Below are 12,182 nucleotides of genomic sequence, written 5' to 3' on the forward strand. Positions count from 1 at the left end.
AGGGAGTTTTTTCCAGTCTTGGGACTTTGCCTTATTCCGCATCAGTTTCCTCCTTCTGTTGTAGAGTTTGTTTATGGCAGGGAACCACCAGATTGGCTTCTTTTTTTTTTTTTTTTTGAGGAGAGCGTCTTGGTTCTATTGGATATGGCGATTTTTTGTGTGTGTGTTCACACTGCATCAGTGTATGTAATCGCGGTCATGCAACTATTCTCCATTTGAATGCATGCTGTGAAGTTAGCCACCTCTGTTTTCAGGAGCCCAAAGTTAGCTTTGGAGAAGTTTTTCATGGTGGTTACCTTTGTGAGGGGGTGGGAAGGATGTGGATTTCCAAAGTGATTAGTTTGTGGTCAGATCTAACCAGGGAGGAGTTGACTATTGGTGTAGAGCAACAGTAGCCCATGTTAGTAATGACCACGTCAAGGATGTTGCTACCTCTAGTGGGGGTAAGAACGAGCTGGTCCAGAGCATTGGAATTAATGAATTCCAGAAACCATTGGGCAAGTGTATTGGTACACGAGTAGTTTTCCCAGTTAATGGAGGGGTAGTTGAAGTCGCCCAGTATGAGAGTGTTAGGTTGGACCCTAATATTCTTCAGGGTGCTTAGGAACGTGGAGTGTGAGTCTTGGGATATGGTTGGGGACCTATAGCAGGCTATGACCTGAATCGCTGTCTTACCCAATGTTAGCTGCACCTGAAGTATCTCAGATGTGTTATGTTGGGCTACCAGTCTGGAGGTGTGTGCATCCTTTATGAATATGGAAACACCACCGCCTTTGGAGCTTCAGTCCAAGTTCTGGGGCTGAAAGGTGTGGAATGAATTATCGCCTGGTAGTGCAGGGGTGCTTTCTGCTGCCTTGAACCAGGTCTCTGTTACAGCACAAATGGCGATATTTTCCATTTTAAGGAGTGCTTCGAGCAAGTGAATTTTGAGATTTAGACTTCTAGCGTTGAGCAGCATGACTCTCAGACTGCATTTGTTTGTAGCTGTTACGGTGGTAATTTGGTCTTTGGAACACCGCCTAAAAAGGCACTATAGGGGTGGCAAGAGCCTTGGCCAATATCCGGAAGCCCAGGGGTGACAGATGAAGGCCATCAGTGGCAAAGCATCGAGGTCCATCAGTCATGTCATCCCAGGTAGACAGATACTGGATCCCCTTAGAATGACATCAGAAACTTATCCAATTGTTGAAATCAATCATTTTCTGCTTGTACTGTGGTATCATTCTGGGTGATGATTTGATGCTGCTCAGGGCTAGGGTCACACCTGCCTGGGCTACATAATCCAAGAGCATCTCCATGTCTCTTTTCATGTAGTCCAGGGAGGTATGTCTCAGGTCATTCACACCCACATGTATAATGACAGAGTCATATCTGTACCTGTTGTTGAGGGACCTGAGTATGTGCGTTATGTTTCCAGTGTTTTTCAGCCACTTGAATACCATAATGTTTGCACAATTCCCAGTGCAACATCCTTGCCACATTATTATGCCTTTCAGGTTACAGATCTTCTGCTGTTAGTATGTCACAATCAGCAATGATGTGTACAACTGTTTCCAATTCTGTTTTACAAAACCTACATTTGTCTGTTTCTCCCACATGTTCAATGGACTTTGTACACCATGTACAAAGTCCACTATCTTGTGCCACCAATATTAACCTTTCATCTCTTGGTTTGAATTTGCCTCTCCTTAACCATTCCTGCATTTGTGCCTGATCAGCATGAGGTTCTCCCAGAAGTTTTCTATCCCTGCAACTACATTTATGCATTTTCTACATTTCTTACCTTCTCATCTGGTCCTTCACCTTATATTCTTTCTTTTTTTTTTTTTTTTGGAACATTCAGTTGCCACCTGATTTTTATGTACTTGTGGTTTGATTTCCATTCCTGCTTGATGCCGATATGCTTCTGCTAGATTAAGCAGGGAATTCATCATTTATTCTCCTCATGCTTCAAAACTTTCACTACATTTGGGTCTTATGAGGTCAGCAAATATGTGTGGAGTCCCACGACTGCAGATCTATACATGTAATCAATTTCAAGAAGGCCCATCCCTAATTCGGAACAGGGAATATATAATATTGGTATGCACTGATTTATATATCTCATTTGGTGAGCATGAAGCATCCTTGTTTTCCTGTCTAATCTAGCCAACGCATTTTGGGTCCAGTCAATCATTCCAAAACTGTAAGTTAGGACAGGAAGAGCAAACTGGTTTATAGCTTAGATTTTGTTCCTAGATTTCAATGCTGATTTCAGGATTAATTTAAGTCTTCTAAAGAATTCCTTACTCAGATTTATTCACATTTGTTCATGTTTTATTGTTGACCCTTCATCAGTTCCCCTAATATTTACATACTCTTCCTTGCTCTATACCACATTCTTGTCCCAAACTGATGTTTTCTCGGAGCTGCAGTTTTCCTGCTTTAAAGGTTGCATTTGCACATTTATCAAGACCAAATTACATTCTTGTATCATCTGAAAAAGTTTTGACAACTTGTAGTTGTGCTTTCAATTCCTCATCTGATGAGCTATACATGTTTAAATAATAGACAAACTGAAGATGAGAAGTCTTTACAGTTTGTTGTTTTCTAGGAGCCAAATTACAGCCATGGCCTAAGCTGTTAAGTAGACAGCTTAATGGGTTAAGGGCCAGGCAAAATAGCAGCGATGACAGAGAGTCACCCTGGAATATCCCCCTTTGAATTTTTATCCCTGGAATAATAATTTGTCCTTTGTCACAGCTTAATTGCAAAGTGGTCTTCGACTACATTGCAGTTATCATGAAAGAGTGGATCAGTGTAGGGTGTATCTTATACATTTTTAAGCACTCTTTTACCCATGAATGTAGGATACTATCAAATGCTTTTTTGTAGTGAATTCATGACATACTTAAATTCTTCCCCTTTTTACAGTTCTCCACTATGACTTTATACAGCAAAGGATCCTTTATTCCATATGACTTTCTTTTATTGCCCTTTTGTTCTATTGCCATAACTGAGTTTTCTTCTATATGACTACAAACTCTGTCAGCATCAGTTCCAGTGAATAGTTTATACGTCATTGGAAGACAAGTTATTGGTATATTATTTTTAGGGTAGCTTGCCGGTTCACTCTTAAGTAGAAGCATTGTTTTTTTCTGTTGTTAGCCAGGCTGGAGCCTGTTCAGGGTGTGCATATAAATAGTTCTTACTCATGCCTAAATCTTCGTGGAAAGATGTTAATACTTTCAACCAGAAGTTAGATACTGCATCTGGGCCTGGGGTTTTCCAATTAGAGGCTTTTCTTAACTTTGTTCCAATCTCTCTGGCTGTTACTTCATCCCATTTCATATCCTGTACCTTTAAACTTCTTATTCTTTCTTCTACTTCCATTATCCATTTAGCATCTGTTATGTTCCACAGGATCTGCATCGATACTTCTCCAAAATGCATCTATTTCTTCTTTTTTTGTGGTCTTTCAATTCCTTTTACATTGTTTCCCAATTCTCTATAAAACTTTTTTGGGTCATCAATAAATTCCCCTGTGTGGGTGGCAAGATGGATCGTCTATGAATAGGGTCTGTTGGCTTGAACGGTCTGGGAACCAACTACAACAGGAGGCTCCTGTCCCAAGAACCATCAATCCATGACCAAATAACGCAAATGATTAATCTAGAAAATTCAGTATGCTCACCAACTAGCTTCATCCAATAATACAAAGATAGCACTCTGGATCATTTTAACCTCAAGCCCACATCAGTTTAGGGTGAGTTCACTACATAACATCATTAGGAGGAAGTCTGGATAAAAGCATTAACTTGTGAAAATTCAACCCTGGACCTGGCTTCCATGTACCTCTCCTTCTGGGAGTGCTGACACATTTCTGGGGACTGCCCTCCATGAACAACTTTTAACTGTTGCCATATGTTTGTAAAGTAGGCTAGCAACTTTTCCCACCTTCAGCACTGAGCAGCAGGACTGAATCTCTGGCATTTGCAGCACTCATTAGCTCCCCCGACACAGTACAGGTAAAGTTCTTGTGTGTCTTGGCTAGTAATGTGATGGCCACAGGGATACTTATAATATCAAAGATCAGAAATGTGAGTGTGGAACAAAGGACTGATGGGTTCCAGGGAAGAATGTTTTTATGAAGCTGGTGTGCTACATCAGAACACATGCTGCCTGAACATGTTGACACCCCTGAATGCAAATATTTGTTGAAAAAAAAGAACAATTCTGACAGGTGAAGAAATAATAAACAGCAAGGTACCTATCAAGGAGGGTCCCTGACATTAGATTTTGGGTTGCTGGGTGTTTCTTTCATGTTTAGGGATATGAACCCTTCTCAAAATAAAGGAGAACTTAATGTGAAGAATGAAACCTCTCCATCCTTTCTATCAAAACAACAGAACACTATACACTGAAGATACCAGGAAGTTCTTATGGACTAAAAATGGGAAATTATCCAAATCTTTGCCAAAACCCATGCAGAAAAAATAAAATGAACATAAATGTAATCAAAGCTTCGGAATCAGCAAAAAAAGAAGTTATGTACTCACCATAACGTTCCATCTGAGTAGGTACTTCATTTATCTGCAACCTGTGGGTATCGGCTCCGACTTCGGATCCGAGCCGGAAGCTTTCCAAGCTACAAGATCCAAGCTCCTAGCTCCCCCCTACCCATAATCCCCTGCTACCTGCTGTATTACCTCAGATCGACTTTTTTGCCTTATCACCCAACTAATAACCTCTAGAGAGGAATACACCATATCTAATCTCCTGACAAGAAACTTACAGGTGACCAGAAAATCCTGAAAAGGTTCGGGGGATGGCGGGGGGGGGGGGGTCGGTTGCAGACAAATGAAGTACCTACTCAGATGGAACGTTATGGTGAGTACATAACTTCTTTATCTGAAGTAGTTACTTCATTTGCTCTGCAACCTGTGGGACAGAGTCCCCAGCTACTCAAGAAAGACCTGGGTGGCCTTTACGGAAGGATATTCCGAAGCACCGCGGAGCCAAAAGAAGCCCTGCCTCTCAAAATCATATCTAGTTTATAATGAGAAATGAACGTATGAGAAGAGGACCAAGTAGCTGCCGAACATATGTCGTCCAAGGGAACCCTGGACCAAAAGGCTGCTGAGGTGGCCACAGACCTTGTAGAATGAGCGTGAATTCCAATAGGGGCTGGTTTGCCTGACGATATGTACTTGTGAATTATGCACTGACAGATCCAATTTGCTACGGTCACCTTGGAAATGGCTTTACCCATAGCTGATTTTGCAAAGGATACAAACAACTGGTCCGACTTGCGAAAATCTTTAGTTCTGTGCAAGTAGAAACGTAGTTATCTGTGTACATCCAGTTTGTGCAACTTGTATTCCCCTTTGTTCTGAAAATTTGGGAAGAACACTGGTAAATTTATTGATTGATTAATATTTGACTCTGAAGCCACCTTAGGTAAGAAAGACGGGTTAGTCCTGAGGGACACTTTATCCTTGTGAAAAATAAGGTAAGGGGGTTTCATACACAGAGCTTGAAGTTCTGAAACCCTCTTGGTCAAAGTAATAGCCACTAAGAAGGCCGTTTTCCATGACAAGAACTTTAACGGAACCGAGGCCGCAGGCTCAAAGGGTGGACTTGCCAGGGCTTGTAAGACTAAGGTCAAATCCCATGGGGGCACAACAGTTTTCACAGGTGGCTTCAAAAGAAAGATGCCCCGCAAGAAAGTTTTGCATAATTTTGTAGATGCCAGGGACCCTAAGCCATCACCTACATGAAAATTGGAGATGGCTGCCAACTGCACCTTAACCGTAGAAGCACTTGCTCCCTGCCGAAAAATCAGCGACAGGAAGTCCAGAATGGTCGGAATAGGAAGTGTAAATGGATCCAGGCCCTTGTCTTTAGCCCAGATGGAGAAACGTTTCCATTTACTATTGTAAAGTTTTCTGGTAGACGGCTTATGAGCCGCGACCAGTATGGCCTTAACAGGAGAAGAGATACCGGGAGTCCTAGCCATTACTGGAACTGGATCAACCAAGCCGTAAGCTTGAGGTTCACCAGGTTTGGGGTTTGGCAACCTGCAGGATGCGAGATCAGGTCTGGAATGGGATCCAGAATCCATGGAGGAGCCACACTGCGAGACCGCAGATAAGGGAACCAGATCTGTCGAGGCCAGAATGGGGCTATGAGGATAACTCTGCTCCCCAACCGAAAGGCTTTCTGTATGAACTTTATCATAAGCGGGAGGGGGGGATAAGCATAAAGGAGACCGGGAGGCCAAGCATGAACTAGAGCGTCTCTGGGATTCTCCCCTTTGGGGGGAAGTATTGCGAAGAACTCGCTGCATTTTGTGTTTAATGGAGAAGCAAAAAGATCGCAGCGAGGCCAGCCCCATTTGCGGAACATCTGCTTCTCAACAGATGGATTGAGAAACCACTCGTACGGAGGGGGAAGTACTTGACTCAGTTTGTCCGCTAATATGTTGGACCGATCCGGAATGTGCGTTGCTACCAGAAACCGGTTGGTGGATATCACCCATTCCCAAACTCTCATAGCCTCTCGACAAAGGGGATAAGACCTGGTTCCTCCCGGTTTGTTTATGTACCAGACTACTGACATATTGTCCGTCTGGATTGCAATAGTCCCCAGAGGGAGAAAGTCGTGGAGAGCTTGCAACGCCAAAAGCACCGCCTTCATCTCTAGGACATTGATATGCAAAGCGGTCTCTAGGGATGTCCACGTGCCTTGGACGGATCTGCCTGAACAATGCCCCCCACCCGAGGCGAGAAGCATCCGTGGTCAACATTCCTTGGGGCGGGGGGATCACAAAGGGCCTCCCTTCTCTGAGTTCCCGCGCATGGAGCCATCAAAGAAGGGAGTCCTTGCAAACTCTGCTCAGTGGTATCGGAGTGTTCAATGGGTGGCGTGATAGAGACCACTGAACTTGCAGGGTCCTCTGCAATGTCCTCATTCGCAGGCGTGCGTGAAGGGAGAGACCGATCGCTGCCGCCATAGACCCTAGTTCCCTCAGGACTAACTCCGCCGGTGGGGCATGACTCTGAAGAAGGGCTAATGCTTGATATGACAAGCTGCACAGCCTGTCTGAAGTTAGGTTAGCTCGAGAGATACGGGTATCCAATCTGGCCCCTATGAATTCCAGGAAATGAACGGGGCACAGAGAGGATTTCTGCAGATTTACTGAGATGCCTAAGTTGTGGGCAAGAGTCAGAGCGTAATCTCTTGCCACGCAGAGTTGATGCCTGTTGGCAGCGGTAAGGAGCCAGCCATCTAGGTACGGGAAGACCTGAATGCCCTGACATCTCAGGTGGGCTGCAACCACTGCCATGACTTTGGTGAACACCCTGGGGGCTGAGGTGAGGCCGAACAGAAGAACCCTAAACTGATAATGACTGGCCCCCAGCCGGAAGCAGAGAAACCTTCTGGATCATCTGTCCATCAAAATGTGGTAGTACGCATCCTTGAGGTCTATAAAGCACATCCAGTCGTTCTCCCGCAGAAGGGGGAGAATTGATTGGAGGGTGACCATCCGGAATTTTTCCTTGGGAATGAATAGATTCAGAGCGGAAAGGTCTAAGATGGGTCTTAGGTCCCCCGTTTATTTGGCACCAAAAAGAACCTGGAGTAATAACCCAATCCAGACTGATCTGGGGGGACGGGCTGGATGGCTCTTTTTTCTAGCAACTTCAATACTTCTGAAGCCGCTGCCTCCCTCTGATCAGGTGGTACATCAGGGAGGTGCCTGGTCTTGGGGGGAAGGTTTATGAAGGGGATGGAATAACCTCTGGATATGATATGGAGCACCCATCGATCTGTTGTAAAGGACTCCCAATTTGACAGGTGCTCCGTCAAACGCCCCCCGACTGCCTCCAGAGAAGGATAGTTGGGCAAGCCCTCAGGGCTGCTGCGCGGGTCTGTCTGAGAAAGGTTCTCTAGACCCGAAGTTACGTGGACCCCTCTGCCTATGGGCCGGCGTCCACCTTGTCCTCCTCTGCCTCTAGAGGATGAGGGGTCCAAAGCTGGATGGGATTGCTGAGACTTGCGGAACCACAGCTTCTTTTGTCCCCTCTGATTCCTAGAAAAGGATCGTTGGGGATTAGAGAAGCGGACTCCGACGGCAGACAGCGTCTTCCAGTCCTTTTCGCTTTGGACCAGCGTATCGCGAGCGGTCTTGCCGAAAAGCAAAGATCCATCAAAGGGCACGTTCGTGAAAGACGCCTTGAAGGGATTCGCGAAGTCGCAAAGACGGAGCCAGGCGTGATGTCGCAAGACGACCCCGGCTCCGCTGGCCCTAGCGGCTCCCTCCATTGCATGGGAGAGAAGCCGCATGGACGTGTTAGAAATGGATTTTAGAGTGGCCATCCGAGTCGAAAAAACATTCTTGTCTCCGACCGACATGGACTCCAGGGGGGCTGCAGCGTATTCCTTAATCATGTCTTGCTGTAGCCTGATGGTACGTGCCATATAGTTCAGCGCCCTTATCGAGAAGGTCGCTGAAGCAAACATCCGCTTCCCAATGTGGTGCAGTGCTCGAGATTCCTTATCTGGCAGGTGGACCAAAGAACTCTCCTGTGTGAGTTCTTTCTTGGTGGCAGCCACCACCAACATGGCATCAACGGGAGATCCCTTGGCCCAAGACTGCCTATCTGTAGGGGGGCTAAGGACTTTATCACGATGCCTAGGAATTGGTTCCACGGTGTCGGGCTCCTTCCACACCCTGGTAGTAATTAAGTCTACCAGGGGTTCAACCGGAGGAGACACCCAGGAGGTAGATGGGCCTGCCTCAAACGCCTCCAGGAATACGGATTCATCCACGGAAGGTTTTTGGGCAGACCACCCCTCTCTAATACGCAACATTTCCATGATGTCTCCAAAGGAGACATCCTCAGGGGGTGACCTTGGGGAACCTTCCCCTTCATCTAAATCCGTGTCGGTGGTAACGGACTCAGGGAAGTCCAGGTGCCTCCTTTTATCCCTACGTTTACAAGGGACCTCCTCGGTGGGGCTATCTGAAGAAGGCTCATCCACGGGTTGTTGTTCCTCCAAGGGAACTAGCTGGAGGGCTTGAGCAGGCTGTCCCGATGGTCGGATGATGGAGGATAGACCCACATGCAGGGGGGGTACGGGAGGATCTGAAGCCCGGACCAGGGACCTGGAGGACCTTGACAGTACCCTCTCCACTACCTCAAAAGCCGAAGGAGAACTACTCTCGCCAGGCTCCGAAAGCATCCTCCTCGGCTCCGAGGTAGGGATCGGGGTCTGGGCCGATGCAGTCGGCACTGAGAGAGAGGTGTGCTCCGAACCCAGCAGCGCCGAAGACACACCAACTCCCCCGGATCCGACGCTCAGCCCTCGACCCCGAGAACTCGGATCCGACATGCTCGAGGGTATAGTCGGCGAAGAGGCCAGCACTATCTGCGCCGACAAATCCCCGGCTCCGAAAGGGCCTGGATCTGATGACTCCGAGACCCAAAAACGAGTCGGAGAAGGAGTGATCAGAGCAAAAATGGGGGCCGCGCTCCCAAGAGCACCCCCATCTGCATTTGGGTCTGTATGAATCGACGCATCATCCGATCCATGTCTGCTTCGGTGAGGCTTCTGGTCGGTCTAGAAGAAGTCGAGACTGGCCGGGAGGGCCGCCTCGACGACCTCGAGGGAGACCGGTCCTCCTCCTCCGGCTCCGGCGAAAAGCTGGGCGAACGGAGCCGAGAGGGGGAGGATCCGGAGACCCTCGAGGGAGACTTAGTCAGTTTAGATGGCAGGGCTGAGGGTTGAGTCTCAGCCCGCCTTTTATGGGATTTGTGCCCTTCCTTATCCTTGTGCCTCTTCTCTCTGGAGGAAGAGGCACCAGCATCACTCGTGCTCGAACCCAAAGAGGGAGGTTGAGTCCCATGCTGAGCAAGGGGCGCAGAAGGCACAGGGGCTGCCGAAGCAGCCTGAGCCTGAGCGGGAGAGGAAGAAGAAGCCGATTCCTGGGGCAGCTTTCCCACCAGGATCAGCTTATTCTTCCTATCCCTAAGCGCCCGGGGGTTAAAGGCTGCACAAATTTGGCAGGCCGTAGATAAATGGGCCACCCCCAGGCATAAAACGCACTGAGTGTGGCCATCAGCCGGTGAAAGCTTAAGGCCACACTCACTACACTTCGAAAAACAGGCTTTGGGCCCTTCAGCCATTTTAAACTCACTCACACACACACACACCCAAACACTAAGGGGGGAGTGGTGTCACACAGAGGAACAACTAATTACGAGAAAAACTAACTAAACCACTGAAAATAAACCCAGGGGCACTACACACACGTACACTACCTACAACTTCACAAAAACGCTAGAGAAACAAAAAGGATTTTAACAAGTAAACGATCTCACCAAAGCCAGGAGCTCTTCAAAAGATAGCTACTTCAGCCGCGGCAAAAAACGATCTGGGGTAATACAGCAGGTAGCAGGGGGTTATGGGTAGGGGGAGGAGCTAGGAGCTCGGATCTTGTAGCTTGGAAAGCTGCCGGCTCGGATCTGAAGTCGGATCCGATACCCACAGGTTGCAGAGCAAATTAAGTAACTACTTCAGATCTGGCATTAAGCTAATTGCTGTTTCCACCAGACTGGCATCCTCCCAACTGGTATTCCACAGTATGTCAGCTGCTGCTGCAATTTCTGTGCAAAAGGTTAATGAGTTCGTACAGTAAATCTTCTCAGCACTGCCTCTACTTCATAGCAGCCAAGTGAAAACATTAGCATATGAAAGTTGTCTGTAGCACCCTTGGTAGGTGCTTTGTTGTTAATGACAAAATTCCAATAAGAAAACTTATGTGGAGTACTTACCCGGCAGGCAAGGACACTTAGAGTTCTCTCGTGGATATTCATTATGGGGTAGTTCTTGCCTTTATAACGATTTACTTCCTAAGGAAACAAAATGAGGAACATTAGATGAGCATTGTTTGTTTCCTTGAAAAAAAATGTCAGGATACCCAAAATGCAGTAATATATATATATATATATATACACACACACACACACACACACACACACACACACACACACACACACACACACACACACACACACACACACACACACACACACACACACACACATCAGGCAACACAGCCATCTTATCTAAAAAAATGCTATGCCAGTAAATTCTCAATGCAGAGACAAATATAGTTCTCAACTTCTTAGGTCAAGAATCAGAGATACGGCCAAAGATATTGGCAGACAAAGTCCCAAAATCAGAGACAAACTGTAACTATTGCTGTTACATTTGATAAAAAAAGGTTATGTACTCACCATAACATTCCATCTGAGTAGCTGTTCTTCATTTGTCTTCAACCTGTGGGTTCCCAGATCCATATCAGATCCGATTCGGCTGCATATCCAGCATCTGAGCCAAGCTCAAAGCCCCTCCCCTTACCCATAATACCCGTCTCCTTCCTCCCTTCAGATTGAGTTTTCTGCCTAATCCAGTACTATCACCCAACCCAAAAGAGACTTGTCCATACAAGAAAACAAAACAAGGATAAGAGGCACCTTATGGTGACCACCTCCATAATTCGTAGGAAGCACCCACAGTTCACACAAGGCCAGGGGAAGGAGGGAGGGATGGTTGAAGACAAATGAAGAACAACTACTCAAATGAAACATTATGGTGAGTACATAACTTCTTTATCTGAAGTAGTGGTCTTCAACCTGTGGGACAGAGTCCCAGCTACCAGCACCTGGGAGGTGCTCATGGAAGGATATTCCGGAGCACAGCAGAGCCAAAGGATGCGTTGCTCCTGGATACAATGTCCAATTTGTAATGTGACATGAAGGTATGGGATGAGGACCAAGTGGTCACAGAACAAATATCATCTAATGAAACTCTGGACCAGAAAGCTGCTGACATGGCCATAGACCTGGTGGAATGCACTTTCACCCAACTTGGCGGGGAAATCCCCCTGGCTGAATACGCCCGAATGATACACTGAGAAATCCAATGATCAAGGGTAACTTTAGACTGGTTTCCGTAAAAAGTGTATGGAGTAAGAAATGAAAAGTTGGTCAAATTTACGAAAGGTTTTTGTCCTGTGCAAGTAAAAATGTGACCGTCTGTGCACGTCTAGTAAATGCAATTTGTATTCTCCCTTGTTCTGAAAATCTGCAAAGAAGACCGGGAGGTTGATTACCTGATTAATGTTGACCTCT

General features: G+C 46.5%; 1 protein-coding gene across 3 annotated transcripts in view; it reads right to left on the reverse strand.

Moving 5' to 3' along the window:
• The window catches only part of PCYT2 (phosphate cytidylyltransferase 2, ethanolamine), a 944,538-nt gene that overhangs the window by 393,200 nt on the left and 539,156 nt on the right, over positions 1–12,182 (reverse strand). For all 3 annotated transcript variants that reach the window (XM_044068212.1, XM_044068210.1, XM_044068211.1), the window contains one exon: positions 10,821–10,898. In XM_044068212.1, the coding sequence (XP_043924147.1) occupies positions 10,821–10,898 (78 nt within the window). The remainder of the gene's footprint in view (positions 1–10,820; positions 10,899–12,182) is intronic.

Source organism: Protopterus annectens, chromosome 4.part0 (genome assembly GCF_019279795.1).
Source record: "Protopterus annectens isolate FY-2018-M chromosome 4.part0, PAN1.0, whole genome shotgun sequence".
Taxonomy (NCBI): Eukaryota; Metazoa; Chordata; order Ceratodontiformes; family Protopteridae; genus Protopterus; species Protopterus annectens.